Source organism: Pempheris klunzingeri, chromosome 13, assembly GCF_042242105.1.
Source record: "Pempheris klunzingeri isolate RE-2024b chromosome 13, fPemKlu1.hap1, whole genome shotgun sequence".
Taxonomy (NCBI): Eukaryota; Metazoa; Chordata; class Actinopteri; order Acropomatiformes; family Pempheridae; genus Pempheris; species Pempheris klunzingeri.
This window is the reverse complement of record NC_092024.1, coordinates 23,811,461-23,833,210: the sequence shown is the minus strand read 5'-3', so window position 1 is coordinate 23,833,210 and position 21,750 is coordinate 23,811,461. Positions and strand designations below refer to the sequence as shown.

The 21,750-nt window shown below is 42.9% G+C and overlaps 3 protein-coding genes across 3 annotated transcripts; 2 read left to right on the top strand and 1 right to left on the bottom strand.

The window, feature by feature from the left end:
* Positions 1-299: 299 nt before the first annotated feature.
* On the top strand, positions 300-6,390 carry LOC139212023 (uncharacterized). Its single transcript, XM_070842463.1, has 11 exons — positions 300-423; positions 1,440-1,576; positions 1,680-1,840; positions 2,580-2,775; positions 3,146-3,405; positions 3,495-3,580; positions 3,698-3,759; positions 4,530-4,768; positions 5,796-5,985; positions 6,112-6,153; positions 6,247-6,390. Exons 1-11 carry the CDS (start codon positions 300-302, stop codon positions 6,388-6,390), a joined length of 1,641 nt encoding a protein of 546 aa, XP_070698564.1.
* LOC139212383 (uncharacterized) lies at positions 5,943-12,085 on the top strand. The gene is made up of 10 exons (XM_070842923.1): positions 5,943-5,985; positions 6,112-6,153; positions 6,247-6,367; positions 6,995-7,136; positions 8,206-8,364; positions 8,448-8,541; positions 9,554-10,158; positions 10,288-10,405; positions 11,411-11,480; positions 11,625-12,085. Exons 4-10 carry the CDS (start codon positions 7,009-7,011, stop codon positions 11,951-11,953), a joined length of 1,503 nt encoding a protein of 500 aa, XP_070699024.1. The 5' UTR covers positions 5,943-5,985; positions 6,112-6,153; positions 6,247-6,367; positions 6,995-7,008; the 3' UTR covers positions 11,954-12,085.
* Positions 12,086-13,364: 1,279 nt separating this feature from the next.
* On the bottom strand, positions 13,365-17,723 carry LOC139212165 (uncharacterized). Its single transcript, XM_070842642.1, has 4 exons — positions 16,966-17,723; positions 16,381-16,584; positions 15,562-15,772; positions 13,365-14,893 (listed from the first exon to the last, which is right to left on the bottom strand). Exons 1-4 carry the CDS (start codon positions 17,669-17,671, stop codon positions 14,641-14,643), a joined length of 1,374 nt encoding a protein of 457 aa, XP_070698743.1. The 5' UTR covers positions 17,672-17,723; the 3' UTR covers positions 13,365-14,640.
* Positions 17,724-21,750: the final 4,027 nt, after the last annotated feature.

Sequence of the window (21,750 nt, the reverse complement as noted above, 5' to 3'; positions counted from 1 at the left end):
ACAAAATGTTGAATTATTTTATTCACTTATTATTGTTTTATTTATTGATGAGCTGTTGAACTTGTCAGCACTGCCAACAGATAATCAATGATTTGCAACATTAAAGTAAAAAAGTAAGCAGGTATTTTCATAATTTGCTCATGAGCTGCAATAAGGAGAAGTTAAGCAGCCTTATTTTCTAAATATCTAACAGTTAAATGCATATCAAAGTGATTATTAGCCTCTTTTATCAATAAAGTGGTCCGTCTGTGCTCTCACCATCACCTCACTGTCTCTGTCTGCCACCTCCTTCCTCACAGATGCCTTCTTTTGACTTTCTGGATAAGGTGGAGCTGTTTGTGCGGGCGGGAACGTATCCTGTGGACGCATCGAAGAGCTCGAAGAAAGTCACCAGAGCTGCCAGCAAAAACTTCACCTATAAAGGTATTTCAGAGCCGCTCGGGCAGGTGACACCGACGTGCCTCTCACATTTAGGAAAACACTCCTGTTCCTCAAAGTGCAGAGCAGTTAAAACCTCTGCAGCCCAGTTTCTCTCCATTTTCACAGTGACTACAGGGTTTCTTCTGGAGAAAGTAGCTGCAAGTGAGCGAAGGGGTTAATCAGAGACGTGATTATGTATTAATTATTAATTATTAATGATAATAATGATTATCTTCTGAGAAAACACACTGCTTAGAAATCACAGAGACACATCTGGACAAAATCTGTAAACTGTAAAACACGGTACAGCAGAAACCATCAGGGGTGTCCTGCTTTGTCCTTTTAAAATATTGATGACAATGATGACAATTTAATTATCTGAGCAACTAACTTAAATAAGATGGAAAAAAAACTAGTCAAGGTATGGAGAGAGGTTTGTCACATCAAAGTTTATTTCTATAGCCCTTTCCAACAGCCCAAAGGGTGACCAAAGACAATTAAAAACAAAGGAATCATTTTAAAAACAGAATCATGACTTAAAATAGCAACAGCAGTAAAGTAAACAATGAAAATAGACAGCACTGAAACACTAAAATATACATCTGAAAGTGAATACATAATTCACCTAACCAACAAATAAAAGATAGGATAAAATAAAATAAAATGTCACCATGCAGCTAGGTATTAAAGGTTTTGAGTTTCGATTTGAAAAGACCCAGGTCAGTGAATACAAACAGGAGCCAACAGGTGTCTCGTAAATTGAAATTTGAACGATTGTGCAATGATTTGTACAAATGCATATTTATAAATCACTGGGAAAAATTGCAAAGCAAGACGGAAGAGTGGCGGTCCGGTCCAGGTTCAGTTCCCCCGAGTTCAAATAGTCCGAAATCTAAATTAAAGTCTGGATAAGGTTTAAAAAAACTTTATTAGAGTAAAATAAATGTCCTTATTGTTTATTGTGAGTCTCTAGACTAAATACGTTTAGCCTTTTGGGTCTTGACTGCATTTTCCTCCAGATGGGCGTCTGTGGCGACGCTATCGAGGCCGCCTCCTCCGCGTCGTCAGGAGCGACGAGGAGGTGAGGGAGGTCCTGACCCGTTACCATGACAACAACAACCACGCCGGACGGGTGCGGACAGTGAAGGAGATAATGGTGACTTTAGATGATGTCATTTCAAATCAAAATCATTTGCTTGTGTGATTTTCTTTTCTGTACGTGTTGTTTGATCCGTACCTTCCTCCTCTTCCTCCTCCAGTTGATGTATTACTGGGTCGGAGTGACGGAGGCGGTGAAGAACTGGATCAAAGCTTGTGCCGTCTGTCAGAACCGAGGTCCTGCCGAACCACCCGACCGTTTCTGCCTGGCCTACGGCTGCGACGCTTCCAGCTACGTCCACCCCGAGCTCGGCTTCCACAGGTCAGAGGTCACGGGTTGTTCTTAGTGCAAAACTTTGACCTGATTATAACGTGAATCAAAATGGTTTCTGCTCTTGATGGTTATCGTTCGTCAGCCTCAGCTCCAGTTAGGCTCAGCTGCAGTTTCGGCTGTTAAGTTAAGGGAAATTTAACTGACATTCCTGAGTGACTGATCCTCTGAGAGTTGTGAAAGCATGTTAGACATTTTTAGGTGAAGCTGTGACGCTGAAATCCACTTTCAAATTTGTAAAACCTTTATTGTGATTGATAAAATGCAAAAAAAAGGAGATTTCTGCTTTTTTTTTCTCAAATCTGGACATGTTGGAACCTCAATCCAATCCAACTTTATTCATAAAACACAAGCAGAATAGCAAAATCATGAAATAACACAGTAGAAACACATTAAGTTCAACAATTTAAAAGACAAAAGGTGCTCTAGGTGTGAAAAAAGCTCAATTTTCAACTTCTATCTCCATTTTTTGCCTGTTCTCACATAGAATAAAGGTTTTAAAAATCTGAAACTGTGTCTTAAAGGATCTCTGGTGTCTGTGGGATATTATTGTCCAGATTTGACCCGTCGTAGTAGAGTTGATTTTGATCAGGACCTGGTCCAGTGTGGTCTTGATGTGAAGAAAGCAGTGAAATCTCCCTTTTTTGTTAATGAGAATAAAACAGGACCCTAAGATGGAGCCCTGCGTTACTCCACAGGCTGACAGGACTTTCCTCCTTCTGTGCTGCAGGTTTCCAAAGGAGGCGGAGCGACGGCGAAGGTGGCTGGCGGTGGCTCAGCGGGACGAAGGCTCGCTCCGCACCACCTCCCGCCTCTGCTCGAGACACTTTGAGCCGTCCTGCTTCGCTCTGAGCGAGGAGGGTCAGCTGACGCTATCACGAGACGCCGTACCCACCATTATCCCCGTGAGGGCGCAGGAGGACGAGGTGACACAGCGAGGCGTTATTCAGTCAGCACGGTGTCTGATCGGCAGCTGCAATGATTAGTCTGCTACTAGTTTGATCATCGACTTATTATTTAAGCAAAAATACCATAAATTTGATTATTCCAGGTTCTCAAATGTCTAAATTTGCTGCTTTTCTTCATTTTGCATAAAAATAAATTGAATAATTTGGGGTTTTTAACTATTTTTTGGACAAACCAAGATATTTGATGAGCTCTAGGATATTGTGACGGACATTTTCCACTGTTCTCAGATGTTTTACAGACCAGATCAGATTAATCTGGAATAAAAATAATCATTTGGGCCTGAGTTGGCTGCTGTGACCTGATCAGGTAAACCTCCTTGGTCTTCAGGTTCCTGTCCCTTCAGACGAGGACTTCCTCAGCTCCAACACCCTGGAAGACCTCCTGTCCACGGCTGCTGCTGCTGCAGAACCCACAGACGCCTCCGAACCGGCCTTTGATCGCTCTGAAACACCCGTGGAGCTGCAGGAACACCAGTACTGCCTCCCTGCTCCCAACCCAGAATCCCGGGAGGTCCAGACAGTGACGGACAACAAGAGGAGGAAGGCGATCATCGAGCCGGGCTTCAAGGCTTACAACCAGATTGCCAGGTAGACACGCGATCACCTGACCAATATCAGCCTCATGTTAACATCATCTTTATATTTAATCGAGCGTGCTTTTATTTTGTGTTCTGCAGCTACCTGAGCCACAGGGTCTTACCCATGCAGAGCAAAAAAAGCAGAGGTTCTTTAAAAAGGATGGCCAAGCGCTTTGGCCTAATAGGTGAGTGGAAACTGAGCTTCACCCATTTTATTTTACTCCTTTTAATCCTCAATGAGCAGATTATTGTATCTAATTAAGCTGAAATACCTCTTTAGAAACATCTCTCTTCTGTCTCAGATGGCGTGCTGATGTACACACGAGCCTCTCTTCCTCTCAGAGTGCCGCGCAGCCGACAGGAGGTTTGCACAAGTTACTTCTATAGTGTTTTTATTAAGTTCAGATTAGTCCTGATTAAGTGCTGCGTAGCTACAGCAGCTTAAAGTTTGCTGCTCGCTGGTTTGGACCAAAACTACCATCAAACTGTCTTTGTCTTTCACAGCTTTCTGTGAATGTTCAGCAGCAGCGAAATGTGTTCACAAAGTTTTGAAATAATCACAATAATCTGAGGACAGTCTAAAAGGTTTAAAGTGCAGCTACGATGAGGACGGACCAGAATTTAAGTTCAAGTCAACTTTTTTGTGTATTTCTTTCCAGCTCACCACTGGAATAATAACAATTAACTTAAATTTTAATGAGTAAAACAAAAACAAAACGAGCTTGCGGTGAAAAACACTAGACCTCCTCCTCATCTCACCCATTTCGCTCCTGTTTCTCCATTCTTTTTGACCGATATAATCCCAGGTGGTGCCATTTCTTGTCCTCACGCTGCCACAGTGCTGATTAAAAAGGGCAGCAGACTTTAGCTCAAACCGTCATTAAGGTAAATTGGTCAAATAACTAAACTAATAAACTCCCTCACACATGCAGTTAATCAAACAATAACACGTCAATTTAAGTAAAGGTGGCTCCAACAGAATTAAAGCCAGTATTTCAGTAATTTAGAGATTATTTCCTGCTGTGACCGGTTTGTAATCGTCTGTGTTCAGGTCCTGTCTAAGTCTCAGTACAGGTAAATCACATAAAGGCTAACAAAGCTCCAGTGACAGCTGAACCAACCTTTTGATTCCAGGTGAACTCGATCCTGGAGCAGTTCCACGACAACCAGGGGCACCACGGCCAGGGGATCTGCCAGCGAGAGATCTCCAAGCACTTCTACTGGGCCAGCATGACCCGGGACCTGGCCCGCTGGATCTCCAGCTGCCACACCTGCCTCAGCAGGACCAAGAGGAAGTGGCTCCGCTGCAGCGTCTACAACTGCACCAACTGCTGCGGGCCGGTGGAGAGAGGGCTGGGCCTCACCTTCCACAAGTACGAGCACCTTCTAGTCACCCTGCAGGATGAGCGGACAGGAGCGGACGCTATGGTTCGACAGCTGACGAGCCCATGAGTTTCTGTAGCCAGACACCATATTTGATCCTTTTCTTTTTTCCTTGTAAGGTGAAGAAAAAGTATAAAAGTCCACTTTTCCTCCGCTAAAATTTGAATACAGGTCAGTTTGTGCAGGAAGAAAATGAAAAACTAGCCATCACAGACAATCTTGCACTCATCAGCCACAGCAAACCTGCCCGGCCTTAAAGCACAAGTATAAGTTTGAGTGTAAGGATTTCTCATCATCATTCATTGTGTTTTTGTGATTCAGATAAATCTTTAGCACCAGCTCCGATGCTAAGCCTTTTCTTTAGTCACAGCACAACTTATATTTTACAATTGCACAGCACTGATTTTCATGTTGATCATCAGAATCAGTCTAAATCTAAAGCTTATCTTTATTTTTGAAGACACAAACCCGCCCTCTCAAATCCTTTAAATCATCGGGAAAAACACGCCTTAGAAAATATATATATAAAACTCTAATCCGACTGTTTATTGTTTTAATAAATTCACCTGGAATGCTATTACAAATATTTAATCTTTACTAAGATCTCACCTGTTTTTAGTTGAATTAGTGCTTTAACACTAGCTTAGGTAGCCGAACAATCTCATTTTTTTGAGAGAAGAAGTTTATTTTCAATAGTTGAGCCGTCTTTTCTGATCTCTTAATCTAATCTCTTTGATCAGGGAAAGTTTGAAGTGTTTGTAATTTACTCTACTAAATTTATCATTCAGTTAAATTATAATTTATTTATCAATGCCATAGTTTATATTGGCATTACTAAAGCATCCATCTAGCTAGTTACATACGTCAGAAACAAACTAACCATGACTGCCACCACTAGTCTCTTCCAAGAGCCACCAAATGAATCATTTTCAGTCTTTAGAAGAAGACAAAAGAAAACCTATAACTTGGTTTTCTCCTGGTTAATTCTGTCACTCTGTCTAACGTCCTCACCCTCAGGTTTCCTCTGCACAACGTGGCCCTGCTGGCTCAGTGGCTGAAGGCCGTCGGCCGCTCTAACTGGCATCCTCGGCTGCGGTCGTCCGTTTGTTCGACCCATTTCACCGAGGACTGCTTCGACCGCGGCGGGGAGAAGGTGGCCCTCCACCCAGGAGCAGTGCCCACGCTCCTGGTCCACGGCGACTCAGCAGTAAGCCACACGAGCTGCTTCCTATCGAATATACAGATAAGATCCCCGATTACTGAATTAAGTAGATGAAACAGCTCCTGCACTGTTTCTGTTTTTAAAAGCTTGAGTTGTGTCTGTCTTCCACAGACTCCATCCAGAGGTCCGACCCAGCCTGCTGTGGGGGAGGAGGTAGGCTGTAGGTGGGGTAAACGATTAATGGCTAAAGGGAGTCGTCAGTCCATCACTACAGTGTATTCTAATGATCCGTCCCTGTGTGAGCAGGCCTTTTTTGCCAAGTACGATGCCGTGGAGCTCTACCTGCGCAAGCGTGTTTATCCCCCTGGACTGAGCTACGTGGAGAAGAACACCTTCAGGAGGTTCTGCAAGAAGTTTGGCATCAAAGGTTTGTGCAAAGCAGCATTTTGAATTAGATTAGTTTTATTTACTGCAAAGCATTTCTGGTTCCAGCTCCTTAAATATGAGGATTAAGTGCGTTTCTCTGTTTTTTGTCATTATAACTTGAATATCTTAAGGTTTTGGACACTTGATTGAAAAAACAAAACATTTGGAGGCATCAGTTTGAGCTCTGGGAAGAGATGAGATTGACATATTATAGAGTAAATGAATAATCAATCAGTCAATAAATAAATAATCTGTAGTCGCTCTTTTGCTAAAATAAGAAAAACCTTAACTCTGCTGCACAAAATGATGCTTTTCCTCCATTTTAGTTATTTTTCTAATATTTCGTCTTGTAGTTCAACCTCTTCATTTCACAGTTATTCAAATTAAACAGCCAGAGACAATCAATTAAACTTGTCACGACTCACAGACAGCCTGTAACGAGGGGTTTGAATAAAGGAGTCACAGCCAAAGAAAGGTAGAGAGCGAGTGCTTTATGTAACTTTATATCATAACTCTGTGTCTGTGTTATCATTAAGTATGGAGAAGGAGTTTTCTTAGAGATGTCACCATTCAGACAAACATCTGTGTTGCACCTGACTCCTGTAACGCTTCACTATCGGTTTCCCAGATGACGAGCTGCACATGGTTAGAGGAGACCGGGTGCGCTTGGTTCTGAGGAGCAGGCAGCAAGTTGAAAAGGCCCTGATGGATTATCACAACGAGCTGAACCACCTCGATGTCAACAAGTGCCTCAGATTGCTCAACGAAAGGTGAGAGGGGATCACCTTCGCCAAAGCTGGATGAAACTTTTTTTAATCTTGCAAGAACTCAGACAGATAGAAACCTCCATGAACACTGATGCAGGTGGTTGATACAGACTCGAATACATCATATTTTACGATTATATGTCATCAACAGAGATTTGATGTGATTTTAAAGGATAACTTCTGTATTTTTAAACCTGGGCCATATTTTTTTTTTTACTTATTCTGGGTTTAAAATGAGTGGTAGGTAGTAAAAGTGTTGAAACTGGTCCAGTAGATCACCTCAGATCCTTTGGGACAACTGCACCTGATCACAGTAGGTCCACTAAAAGAGCTTGTTTGATCCACTGACAGGCTCAGAGTGTTATTCTAAGTGTGTGACAGCATCATGGAAAGGATCCCTACAGAGAGAGACCTGGAAGATCCTTTTGGTTTAACCACAAACAGCACACACACCAGACTACATTCACTAAAACAGGGATTTTACCTCATTTAACCTCACAGGACACAGGAGTTGCTGATCTACTGCTGCCTTCATCAGTAAGTTTGGTTGTGTTATTATGACTGGTGTTTTGAAGGGTTAGTTCAGATCCAACAAAATATTTTTGCAACACATAGTAACACAAACAAAGTAACCGATCGAGGAAGTGGTAGATGCAGGTAAAATTACTGTTTTAGTGAATGTAGTCTGGTGTGTGTGCTGTTTGTGGTTAAACCAAAAGGATCTTCCAGGTCTCTCTCTGTAGGGATCCTTTCCATGATGCTGTCACACACTTAGAATAACACTGAGCCTGTCAGTGGATCAAACAAGCTCTTTTAGTGGACCTACTTTGGTTTGAGCTGATCCAAAGCATCACAATAGAGCCATTGTACCCCGTTTGTGGCTGCTGGCTGAGATGATCTACTAGAGCACATTTTGAAACCCAAAACAGGGTCCAGGTTTAAAAATAAGTTATCTCTTGAGTCTGTTTACGATGAACACCTGATATTGTATGATTAAGACACAAACAAGCAAACTTAATGCTGGGATCACTCCCGGTTGTATTGATAATGAGCTCATGATGTCGTGACACAGGTACTTCTGGAAAACCATGAAATCTGACGTGATCCTGTGGATCAACAGCTGCTCGCAGTGCAGCAAGAAGAAGAGGAAGAGAACGGAGACAGAACCGGGAGGATCAGAGTCACATCTGGAGGCGCTGACATCACCGCAGATACGTGACGACTTGGACAGGTGTGTGTACCGGCAGCGTTAACAGTGTGAGCAGCTATAACACAATAAGCTGTAGAAGTGAGTCTCTGTCTGTACCTTGGCAGTGGGAAGGACGAGGACGGTTACAGCGATGATGACGGCAGTGGGAATGTTGGTGATGAAGAGACGCCGCCAGCAACAAACTCGGAGGACACAGTGGTGGGAGCACATGTAATCTGTAATTCTGTTTCCAGATTACAGATTCAACTCCTCATACTTGTTTACAATGAAATATAATCTAGTCAGTAAAGTTGTAACCCTTGAAATTTCAGTCCTGATTAATTTGGACCCCCCCCCCTGGTTATTATTGTACTACTACTCTTTAAGTGCTTTTTAGGAAATACAACAAAAGATCAACTTTACAGTGCAGCCAAACAAATTCAAAATTTTGATTTTGATTTAATACAATAAGAAAAGAAAAGATAATCCTTCATTAGTACCACGACGGGGAAATTTACATGCTGCTGTAAATTAAAAATGCTGCCAAATGAGGGAGTTTTTAATGTTCGATCAAAGCTAATTAATTAATAACTGCTAATTATGCAGAATGGCAAAGTTATATTATTATGGAAGGGTGTAGTGTTCTGTTTATCTCACATACTTATATACATCATATGGTTTTTTTAAAAAGTAAAATGAAGTGAAAGTACTAAATATTTCCCTCTGAAATATAGTGGATTTGAGGTAAAGAAACAGTAGATAATAAACACTACAAGTTTTTCCAAACTGTATAAAGTGCATTGTGTTTCCTGTGGCTCCTTCACAATAAAAGCCACCACATGTTTTGCCGGTTGCATGCTTTTAATGTGAAGCAACAAACAGTGAGGCTGATAGCCTATATATACAGATAATATACAGCGAAGCGGCCAACAAGGTGATGCACAAATTGAATCTGAAGATTCTGTTGATACAGAAAATAAGAGACCAATAAGACTGACCGATCAGAATCAAGTAAGAAACCGTAACAGTAGCTGTTGTTTCCTGTGAATCCTTGACGCGAAGGCCAGTGTGGGAACGGCAGACCCCGCCACTAAATGATTTTGTGAAAGTCACGATTATAACAAATGATAAGCTATCTCTGAATACTCTTCCATTGTTGGGAAAGATCACATCCTGCTCTGAGAAACTGAGTTCAGATTATTTAACCTTCTGTTTCTCCCCTCAATCTTAGGAAAAACCTTTGTCTCCTCAGCCTGTAACTCCCATCAACCCTCAGCCCAGAATTCCCATCCTCCTTCATCTAAGAACTCCCATCAACTTCCAGCCCAAGACTCCCATAATCCTCCAGCCAAGGACCCCCAACGCCCCGTTGGTTGCAAGACTCTGGTCTGTCAAGAGGGCGACCAACAGTCCAAACGTTCAGCCTGAGGACCAAAGCAGCGTCCAGGTTCAGGTGAAACCTCAGCTGGAGGAGCGAACGCAACCTCAGGACCAGAAGGAAACAAGAGGCTCTCAGGGCAGCGCCAGGACTCATCGTTATGTCAGAGTCCCAGAGGAACATGGACCACCAGACCTTCCACAAACCGCAAGCACGCAAGTTCAACCTCCAAGCCGAAGCAGAGGAGGACTCAAGGCCCAGACCCACATGTCGACTCACGGCTGCGTCAGGCTCCCGGAGAAGAGGAAGGGAGACCTGGAGGCGGGTTCTTCGGCTAAGAGGAGCTCCAGCGGCGGCCTGGAGCCTGTGGTGGCCCCCAGCACCAAACCCTGGCCCGTCTTCACCATCACCGGCTCTGCCCCAACACGGACGGCCAAGCCCCCTCCAGAGGACGACAGGTACGACACGAAATACCGCAGACCCCCCTTCTGACCTTCCTTTACAGCTTTACTAGCTAATGAGTGTGTCTTGGTCGTGGTGGAGTTACTGCAGGTGTATCTGACAGCTGTGTGTGTGCGTGTGAGCAGCTCTGCTCCCGTTCGGAGCCCCAGGAGGCCACAGGCCCGGACGATCGTCCAGCAGTGCAGCAACGCCAAAGTTAAGACCAAACCAGCTGTGGACGGGGCCGACGCTCAGTGGGCAGAGGTGTGTGTCTGTTTATTTTCTTCATTTATCTGAAATATCAGCTTGGGATGAGCTGCGATATCAAAAGTTGTTTTATCTTTTGGCTCAAATATTCCAACAACTGATTTTCATGAAATGTGGTTCATGCATTCATCGTCTTCAGAGGATGAATTCAATTACCTTCTGTGACCTTCTTCTAAAACTAAGGGTCACTTCCCTGACATTTCTCAACACTTTATCTTTATTTCACCGTGATTAGATAGAGATGAATACAGGAATTGTTAACAAAGACCCTCAGGTTTTTTCAGTTCATTTATATGGAGCCTTTTGAAAGCAGGCGTCACAAATGGCTTCACAATAGAACAAAGAGTCAAATAACAGACAGAGCAACACACTACATGCAGATATCCTGCTGAAAACACAAGAGAAAACAAATGAAACAAAATTAACCGTGCAGCATTGAAATAGAGGTGACCAGGGTACATATATACATTTATACATAGGGTACATACATCCACAAACAGCCGTTATATCGCTCTCTGCACACACACCAGACTACATTCACAAAAACAGGAATTTTAGCTCACAGAACACAGGAGCTGCTGGTCTACTGTTGCCTTGGTCAGTTAGTTTGTTTGTGTCATCGTGTGTTACACAAATAGTGAGTTGAATCTGAATGAACTCTTTAAAAAAACACCAAAGTCAGACAATATGACAAAGATGCTAATTAATTAATCCAGCAGTCGACCAGCAACACCTGTGTTCTGTGAGGTAAAATTAGTGTTTTTGTCAATGGAGTCTGGTGGAGGCTCAGAGTGTTATTGAGTGTGTGACAGCATCATGGAAAGGATCCCTACAGAGAGAGACCTGGAAGATCCTTTTGGTTTAACCACAAACAGCCGTTACATCGCTCTCTGCACACACACCAGACTACATTCACAAAAACAGGGATTTTACCTGACAGAACATGAGAGCTGCTGCTGTATCGCTGCCTCCTCGTTGTTCACCGTGCTTCTCTGTCCTCAGATCCAGGAGGGGCTGGTTGTGTATGTGTGCTTCTTCCACGGAGCCACAGAGGATGTCACTGACGAGATGGGTAAGGTGTCTTTTTACGCCGAAGCCTTCACTTTCTCCAAATGTTATAATCCGGTTACAGGAAGTTGTTTGTATCTGAGATATTTGGGTGTCTTGTCGTCAAGGATTCAGCCTCTTCTGTCTTTTGCTGTGGTCTCATCAACAGCAAGCAGTCTGATGACCACCAAACTTTTCCGTAAAGACTCCGGGCACTCGGTTTGCGTTCTCGACCTTCCCGGAAGCGTTTTATTGATCCCGCAGGAGTCCCTGCTCGGGGAGCCGGTGACCAAGAGAAGGATTCAGTACAAGGGGGGATGTGAGCCGTGGTGGGGCGCCCAGCTCTTCTCAAACCTGGTGTCCGCCTGCAGCGAGCTCATGTCCGGCTCAGTGAAGTGCACGAAGGCAGGCGTGAAGGTGGAGCAGGGAGTCTACGGACAGAAACAGGAGATCGTCCTGAACTCTGTGGAGCCACTGACGCTCCTGTTGGAGTTCTGAGGTCCTCCTAAATCCGGATCGGACGACCTGAGTCCAGTCTTGTCTTGAGAACACGTCCTGGACTCCTGTTTTCACTACAACTTCTAAAACTCCTTGTCAAGATGTCTGAAGGTTCTCGATCTCCTGCAGATAAACCTAACACTCAGTTTTCGTTCTTCTGAACATCAAATTTCTTTCTTTCTCTTTAGATTTGCATTTCTTCTTGAAGTTTCTCCGGCTGTAGTCATCAGTCTCTTATTGGTTTGTTGGCTCACAGTAACCGTTTACCATCACTGGACAAAACTCTTCTGCTAACCCTCTCTGGGAACCCTGGGGGTGTTGATTTGACCACCAGTTTGTAAGCAAGGACTTTTATTGATGGATAACAAATCTAATTTAATGGTAAATCTTCAAAATTGCCTTTTTGATAAGTAGGAAACTTCACAAGTGTACAGGAACTGTGGAACTAAACTCAGGAGCTGAAAATTCCTTTTGTTTGTTCCTGTTTTCGCATTTGAAGAACCTTAAAGAAAGCAACAGTTTTCACAAAGGAGGCAGCAACAACCAAAAGTCATAGCGTTATTTTTTAGGTATATTTCTGCTTCAGAGCTGAACCGACATGAAACAATCAGCAGAGCCTCCTGGAGAACTACAAACCTTCAAGCACCCTTTTTTTTTTCTGTTTGCATGCACACCGCCAATAGAGACGCTGAAATCACAGAGCCGGCTCGTGGTTGGTTTAGCAACGTTAACATTACTCTGTCGCAGCTTCCCTGTTGTCCTCAGAGATCTTTGTTTCATCCTCTTTGCTGAAGAACATTTACATCAGTGAAGGTTCCTCTGAAGGAGGAGCTAAAAAAAGAAGGTCTAAAGAAGAACGATCGCTCTCAGTTCAGGTTTCTTGTTTTCTCATCCACGTTTGCCTTTTAAAAACCCAGAATTATGTTTTTAACGTAACATGAGATTTGCTGACAAGAAGAAAAATGTACACGCTCGAACTTTAAGTGACATTAACGTCAAATATAATTTAGTTCACTGCTGCTGTGTTTAAAAAGAAAATGTTTGTGCACTAGTTTATTCCTTTTGTTCATATTGTATCATTCTGTACAGTTGGGAGGAAAAATCTCAATATTAAATAAGTATTTCTCAGTATTTTTCATTCATGAAGTTATTGATAATTTGTTATTTACTTCTACTAATCAGTTCAGTTATTGGCAAATCACTCCACTACATTTATCTGACAGCTTTAGTTATTAATTCCTTCACAGATTCATATTAATATTCAAACTTTAATCACCAAATAAACCCAGATGAACGCATCATCTTGATTAGCAGAGATCTAATTCACCAAAACATCTGCATGAAAACAAACTGATTATATCAAGAGCAGGAAGTAAAGTGACAAAGAAAACACTCATTCAGTCAAATGATCTTATTTTGATATTTCATTTTATTTCAGTCAGCATTCAGACAGCAGCCCGGTTTCACTTTCTGACCTTTAAACGTTTAAATTAAGAAAAATACAAACACAAATCAAATTTCATGGCTGCTGCACTTCTTCAGGTTTAAAGCTGCTGCTGGGAGAAGCTCTCTCTCTCTTTTTGTGGTGGGGAAGACAAAAGGAAATAAAATTCTACAAAATTCAAAGCTCACACGGCCGACGTGCCTGAAAACAACGTTTTCATTGTAGGTAAACATCTCTTTATATTTCCTAACCACAAAACTGTCACTGGTTAAGTTTCATAAACAGTTTGGAGAAAAAATTATGAATTAGAATCGGAAAATTAATTGTTTGAGCCTCAGTCTGTCAAACACTTTCTTCGTTCCAGCTTCTCAAATCTTAAATAAATAAATAAATATATTTCATTAAATGTTTTGGAGTGTTGGTGAAACAAAACAAGCTAAAAAAAAAAAATCTATGTTTTCAAATCAATAATTTGTAGATTTAAAGAAGTAACTATAAAAATAGACGTTAGCTGTAGTCCTAGAACGGACTGGAATTATTTGGATAAACAACATTTTTCTGTTTGCAACAAAGTTAATAAATTATTTAACTTTATTAAATAAGATTTTATATATATTCTGAGCATTGTAATCATAATCGGCAAGTTTTAACGAAAAGCAGGCGGCTCTTTTACGATTTTAAATGCTGCCACTCAAAATCTGTGCACGTTTTAATCCCTCTATTCAATAAACTTCCCTCCATTTATTTGTTTTCTAACCGTTTTTCTCGACGGATGTTACTGTCAAACTCAAAACACTTCCTGCAGATGCTTCACAATAAAAGCCCTTAAATCAGAGGGAGGATAAAGGGCATTTCACAGAGTTTCCCGTGCGAGCGGTCTCACCCTCAGTGCTTCTTTAAACCAGACTTATACCCTCTGTGGGTTTCATGCTTTTAACTGATGCTCATCTATCACTGGATTAGTTCTCTGTTTCTCCCTCCTGGTAAAACTCACATCTCTCGTGCACCCTGGAATCTGGGAGTCGCTCTAATCTTCACGTCATCGTCCAGTAACTCGTGTTTATAAGATTTGTGACTTAATACTGTTGTTGTCGGAGGGAGAAGTCTGTTATCTTAAACCGCAGCAGCCACCTGACGTTGTTCATGTTTTTTTAATACCTCTCCTGCTTCCGACTCTGCCGCCTTCTCGCTTCAGGAGGAATAAAAACCAACTGTGCCTGTTGTTTCCCCGATGGCGTCCTCTTCAGTCGCCCTCCCACACGCAGTCACACTCCCGCAGAGGGTTCCTCTGGCGCATCGTGGTGATGACGGTGATCCTGTTCTCCGACAGCTCCCGGAGCTGGTTGATCAGCTCCTGCACGCAGGGGCTGGGCCACGGGTGACCGTTCAAGTAATCCCTGAGGATGAAGGAGCGCTCCACCAGCAGCTCCAGCTGCACCAGGTGTCGCAGCCGGTGGAGGCTCAGCAGGTCTTTCTCCGGTTCTCTGCGGAAAAACCTCAGGGACAAAGAGGAGGAGGAGGGGGAAGACTGTCACTGTCTGTGGAGGCACGATCACTTTAAAACCTCTGCTTCTTTTCAGCAAAGGCTGGAGCCTAAATACAACTGAAGGACTTCTTATACAGAGCGTTTAAACTCTGTATTCTCTGATATTGTATTTTTTTTCTAAGTGAGAAGGAATTTAATTACTATTTTTTTGGAAAAGTAATCTGTTCCTGCTTATTTTTTTCAATTAACTTACTTATTTGATGTATAAAATGTTAGAAAATAGTGAAAAATACTCCATATATACACTATATACTATATCTAAATATACTATACAAGTTCCTTGAGGCCATGGTGATGTTTTCAAATGTCTTTTTTGACAAACCTACAAAACTTATAATATATAAATATTCATTATAATCATTTTAAAAACTAAAACCAGTGACCTCATATTTTATATATTGCTTCTAGATGGTAGTTTAAACATCACAAACATCATCGAATATTCACTTTTCATGTACAACCAAGATTTGCAGCACAGCACAGGACGCAAAATAAATCAGTTAATCATTGAAATAAGAAGAACTGCACTGTGGTTGATCAGACGTGAGACAAACCCAAAACGCAAAGGATTTTGGGTAGCAGCCTCCGTGAGCTGGAATAACGTCCCGTGTGGCTCACCGTATCCGGAGCGTCCTGAGCTGAGGGAACAACATGGGGATCCGCCTGCAGAGGCTACCGCTGGAGCGGTTCTGCTCGATGTCGAGGTGCTCGAGCGCCGGGACTTTGGGCGCGATGGAGTCCATGTCCTTCAGAGTTATGGCCACACGCAGGGTCAGCCGGGTCACGCTGGACGGGATGGTGGTCGTATAGACGGCGAGAGAGTTACCGCCTGGGAGGACAGGAAACAAACCTTTTTACTTTATTTGTCTCTGACAGGCTCAGATTGTCTCTGACAAGGATCCGTACAGAGTGAGACCTGTGAGGTCGTTTTTGTTTAACCACAAACAGCCGTTATATCGCTCTCTGCAAACACACCAGACTCCATTGACAAAAACAGTGATTTTACCTCACAGAACACAGGAGCTGCTGATCAGAACACTGGACTTTGTGTGACTTTGGTGTTTTTAAGGGTTAGTTTGGATCTGATCTAACTCTTTAAAACACCAAAGTCACAATAACACAAACAAACTAACCAATCAAAGTTTTCTGTTTGGTTGTGGTTTTACCACAAGCAGCTGTTATATCACACCAGACTCCATTGACAAAATCAGTAATTTTACCTTGCAGAACACAGGAGTTGCTGATCAAACTGCTGCCTCAGTCGGTCAGTTAGTTTGTGTTATTGTGTGACTTTGGTGTTTTCAGAAGGTTAGTTGGGATCCGAAGTGACGTGTTAAAACACCAAAGTCACAATACAGCACTGGGACTGGTCCTCTAATCTGAACAATGTACACCAAATCTACCAAAAACACCATCAGGAGAGACGGGTGGACTCACCGATGATGGTGAGAGTCTCCAGCTGCTGGAGGGGACTCAGCCAGGAGGTGAGGCGGCACTCGATGCCCTCTCTGATGTACCTGTAGCGGACCGTCAGCGACCGGAGCGAGGTCAGGCTCCTCAGCGCGTTCTCTGGCAGGATGGTTTCTGGGTAATCCACCAGCTCCAGACTGGTCAGGGCAGGGCCGCCGTACCGGGCCGCTCCTACAGGGAGGAGGAGGAGGAGGAGGAGGAGGAGGAGGAGGAGGAGGAGGAGGAGGAGGAGGAGGAGGAAGAAGAAAGTTTACAGACTGAACAATTCATCATTTCAGGTCTGGGTGATGAACTTTTCGGTTGCCAGGTTGTGTCAGGCTGCTGTTTATCCTCCTCCACCATCACACTTCAGTCTGATTAGTAAGTAAGTCTCATAATTATCTGATTATTAGTTAATTAATAACACTACTTGTTCCACAGTAGCCTAAAGTTGAATTTATCATCATTTATACAGAGTGGTCATGTGATTTGTGGGTAAAATGTGCAGACAAAGAGAAACCACAACATTGTCCCCCCCCCTCCTCCGGTAAAGGGGGCAGGTAGCCGGCTGACCTGGATGCTCCGGGTCCGGGGGGCTGAGGTAGTCGTCGGGCAGCGGCTCCGGCGGCTCCCCCCTCATCCCCCAGGACAGGTGCTTCAGCTTCCCCAGGCTCAGCAGCAGGCTGTGGAAGACCCCGCGGGGCACCGGCCTCACGGTGTCCAGCCCGTAGCCCTCCCCCTGCTGGTGGAACAGCAGGTGCCGCAGGTTCACCATGCGTGACACGGTGTTGATGAACTCCACCGTGCACGGCAGCCGCACGTTGCACACGCTCAGGTGCGTCAGCCGCTCCCGCAGCTGCTCCCCCAGACTCAGCCCCAGCATCGCCTCGTCCCAGGTGGCGTTCCGCACCCCGAAGTCCCTCAGATCCGGGAACCGCGACAGGATGTCCAGGTACTTCTCCTTGTACAGCCGCCCTCCGTCCACGAACACGATGGCGGTGAGGGAGGGCAGGAACTTGACGAGCCGCCGCCACTCTTTGCGCCGCAGGTGCCGCACCGCCACCCGGGTGAGCTTGCGGTGGCGCAGGGTGTCCCAGAAGCCGTAGGTGTAGCGGCGCAGGTCGGTCAGCACCACCGTGTGGTCCCTCCACAGGGACGGGTGGTCGATGAGCTTCCTCAGGTACCTGCAGCAGGTGCGCACCGTGTGCTTCTCCTCCGTCGTCAGGTAGCTGAACACGTACACCCAAACTTCTAGAGGAAGCTGCCGCAGCTCCTCCATCAGTCAACCATCGGCCTCCGGAGGGCGGAAAGCGGCTCAGACGACAGCTGTAGTCCGGGGTAAAGCTGCGCTAAACTCCGCTCTGAGGTTTTAAAGTGGAATCAGCCTTTAGTTGTTGATTCCTCGCTGCCATTTAATCGGTTTTTATCTTAACATGCAGCCTTTAAAACATCTACACGCGTCGCTGCACCTGCGGGGAGACCGTCGCGCTGTGATGACGTAATTTGTTGTCGTTCTTCTTCTTCGGATGGAATTTGCGGCAGATTAAAAAACTCCACCATGAAGAAGACTTTATGAAAAAGAAAAGAATTAAACGATTAATTTAATAGTACTTATGCTAATACAAATATTTTTATATAATAATATTTTTTTATTTATGTGATGAGTTTCATACCAGATGAATTAAATAACTTGATTTGTTATTAATCAAAGTGTATTTGTTTGTTTTTGAATATTTATTGTATTGTACTATTGTTTTTATTCAATTTTTTTCCTGTTATTTCTTAAAAAATATAATTCTCTAAAACAGTGGTCACACTACAGAGAGGAACTGAAGCTCGCGTCAACAAAAATAGATAGAAAATGTAATTATGTCCTGACGGGTAAGATAATTACTGTAATATTTGTGCTGAATTGGTGCAAAATTTGGGAAAAGTGCTTGTTTCGTTGTAATCTTTACCCTCAAAACTATAAGATCGGTGCTTTCAGGCAAATTCCACGTACATAAATTACACATTTCACATGAAAATCCTGTTTTTTTTTGTTGCATTACTTGTTATATCATTTAATAGATTCCTTGAAAGCAGTTACTAGTCTGAAACATGGAAACAGTGCTGCCACTTTATTTGATCTGATTAGGACTCAGCTGACGTTCGTACCTACTTTCTCTGTACAGTCGTGTCTTTCAACAGCGCAGAATGCAGACCGGCAGGTTTAGTGTGTGTCTTTAATGAACCCTGTTATATTCTGCAGTGTTGTGTGTGCATGCAAAAGGTTTTACTGTGCAAATCAAGTGTCACCTTCTATGTCTCCATGCTAAAGAAGCTCATTTCCATCAATGTCATGGGAAAAAAGATCCAGTAAGTCTCAAAATGATGTTTTAGTATCTCAAAGTAAGGACTTAGTATCTTAAGTTACTGTACTGAGATACTATTTCATTATTTTGATGAGGTTTCCTATTAATTGGGCTTCCATACCATAATGCTGCATTCAAGACCTACACTTAAAACTGTATTTAATGTTACTTAATGTTACAGTTATTCTGTGTTTTCTTTGTAGTCTGTAGTTTGTAGATGATCTTTGTGCTCTAAGATGCTAAAACCACATTTTGGGTGATAAAGAAGTTGAAAAAAATCTTAATTATGTTTTTAAAAAAAAAGGATTCATGGGTTAGTGTAGGTGGGCAGAGAAGTTAGACTGTATAAATATAAACATCCAATCACAGCTGATCAAACGTATTTTATTTTTTTTCATTTCTTGATGTAAATTAATACATATAAATTAAAATAAATCAACACAGATATCCCTGGTGATTTGGGGGAACAGGTTTTCTGGCTACAGAGCAGGGGTCAAAGGTCGTCAGGAGCAGGAGAGGCGGAGTCATCTGCATCGTCATCACTTTGTTGTTTGAACAAAATCATCGAATAGTTTGATGACATTTTCCACAACAAGCATCTGCTTTTCCTACGTTTCCCAGCATGCATGTGCGTCTTTATGCAGGAAGCAGAAAGTCACTCACGTTTCCATGGCAGCACGTGAATAATCAGCTGTAGGTTTAACGTGGAGGTAAAGACAGAGATGATGATGAACCCTACTACTCTAAACACACGTTCTTCTCTCCTTCTCTTGCTGCTACAGCGCAGGACAAACACTCCCAAACCAGTTCACAGGACATTTTCCCAGAACAAGAAAAACTGGTCCAGTCTATGTGCTGCGACACTTTCTCTTCTAAACACTAGAAGTTAGTGATCTGCTGTTTCCTCTCTCGTGTCAAACGGTGACGCCGACCTCAGAGAACGAGCAGAGACAAAAAAAAAAGAAGGCTGCTGATGAAACACTTTGTTAAAAGAGGAGGAAACAACAACAAACCTGATAAATCAGACTGAATCACTTGTTTGTGCTCACGTCATCGTTCAATTAGCAACGAGACACTGAAAGGTGAATGTCACCATGAAACTTCCCAGGTCGATTACTGACATCAAGACTGAAATTATATATTTAAATCATAGACTGTCTAACAGAGTGTGTACAGATTTATATACAGTCTATTGTTTAAATATGCAAATGAGTATTATCTAATTGAAAGTAAACTCATTTTCATACATTTCCGGAGCAGATATGATCTGTTGATATATTAGAAGCAAAGGTTTTCACAAAGGGAACGCTGGATAACAAATAAAATGTTCTATAAATCAGGCTCTGGATGATACATGAACAAACCCCCTGTGGAAAAACCTTCAGAATTTAGAAAGAAGAAGAGAAGTGGAATCTAAAAGTGGTCCTTAAAGAATGAAAGAGGAACCTCATTTAGAGACAACGGCCTTTAAAGATATGAATTTAAAGAGAAATCTGAAGATGCGTACAGACAAAGTTCAGTAAAGTTGTGTCAGTTGTGTTTTCTTGTAGTGTCTCGCCTTGAATCACTGATAGCAGCAATGCGAGCAGCCATTATGACACCTGAAGCCAAGAAACGTCGAGTCAGGAGTCTGTATTTGTGATCCAAAAACATGTTTTTCTCATTTTCAGATCCAAATCTTGTAGCTGAGCAGATCTGTGTGACATAAACGCTCCTTTCTGCCTGTGAGTGAACATTCACACCGTTTTACTGCATATCCAGCTGATAAAGAGACAGTTTGGCATTTTGGGAAATTCTCTTTCTTTGCCGAGAGCTGAGAAGAAATATTGTTGTGCACAACCCTCTTTGAAATGGGATTATTCTTATTATAGATTTGTAGTATTACATGACGTGCTAATCAGTGAGCTTTAGCGGTGGCTAGCTAGCAGGCTAGCTAGCTGCTTCATATTTATCACACAGACATGAAAGTCTCAAATATTCTCATTGAACTCTCAGCGAGGAAGAAAATATTTCCCTAAATGTGGAACTATTGCTTCAAAAGGGTGAAATAACCATTTTGGTTCAGCATAATAAAAGAGCCTTTTCTCTCTGACTCCCTGCACTGTCGATTCAACAGTAATTGGTGATGCTCCGGTTGCCTTGGGGTAGTTGGGATTTCTTCAAGTGGGGTTGTATGAGGCAGTTGTCCGTAGTCAGTGTATCACCTACAGTAAGAAGTGAGGTGCTGCTGTGGATGGGACAGCAGAAAAATAAAATTTAGCCACCAATGGGGGAAAAAAATCAGTTTATGTGTATGCTTTCTATAAGACCACCAGACTCCATTGACAAAACCAGTAATTTTACGTTGCAGAATACGGGACTTGCTGTACTTGTTGCTTTGACTTTGGTGTTCTACCACATTAGGTGGGATCTAAATTAACCTTTTAAAACCACCAGAAATTCACACAATAACACAAACAAACTAACCAAGTGGGGCAGCGGTAGACCAGCACCTCCTGTGGTCTGTCAGGCAAAATTAAGGTTTTTGTCAATGGAGTCTGGTAGCTTGGTAGAGAGTACTGATCGGCTACAGTTCCCCGTCTGCCGGTGGAAATATTCTAAATACTGTGTACAATTAAAGTGACACTGATGGCTAAAATATGTTTTTTGCTCCTCCAGTCCACAGCAGTACATCCTTAGCTTTACCTGCGACCACCATCTACTGTAGGCAAAACACTAACGATGGATGAGTACCTCATACAACCCCACTTCAAAAAAAATCGGACTACTCCTTTAATTACCCGACCCTAAACCGTGACGTCCCTGGTTCAAGTCTGACTGGAGACGTTTGTCGTACATCATTACTTCTCCTCTCATTTCCCGTCAGGTCTACGAATAAAAATGCTAAATGCTAAATGCTAACGAATGAGGAATGTCGGCGATGTTACACACCCAGAGAGACCAGGAGGAGAGAAGAAATAATAATCGTAGCCCTGCTAGTTCAAACATTCATCGAGCATTTCTA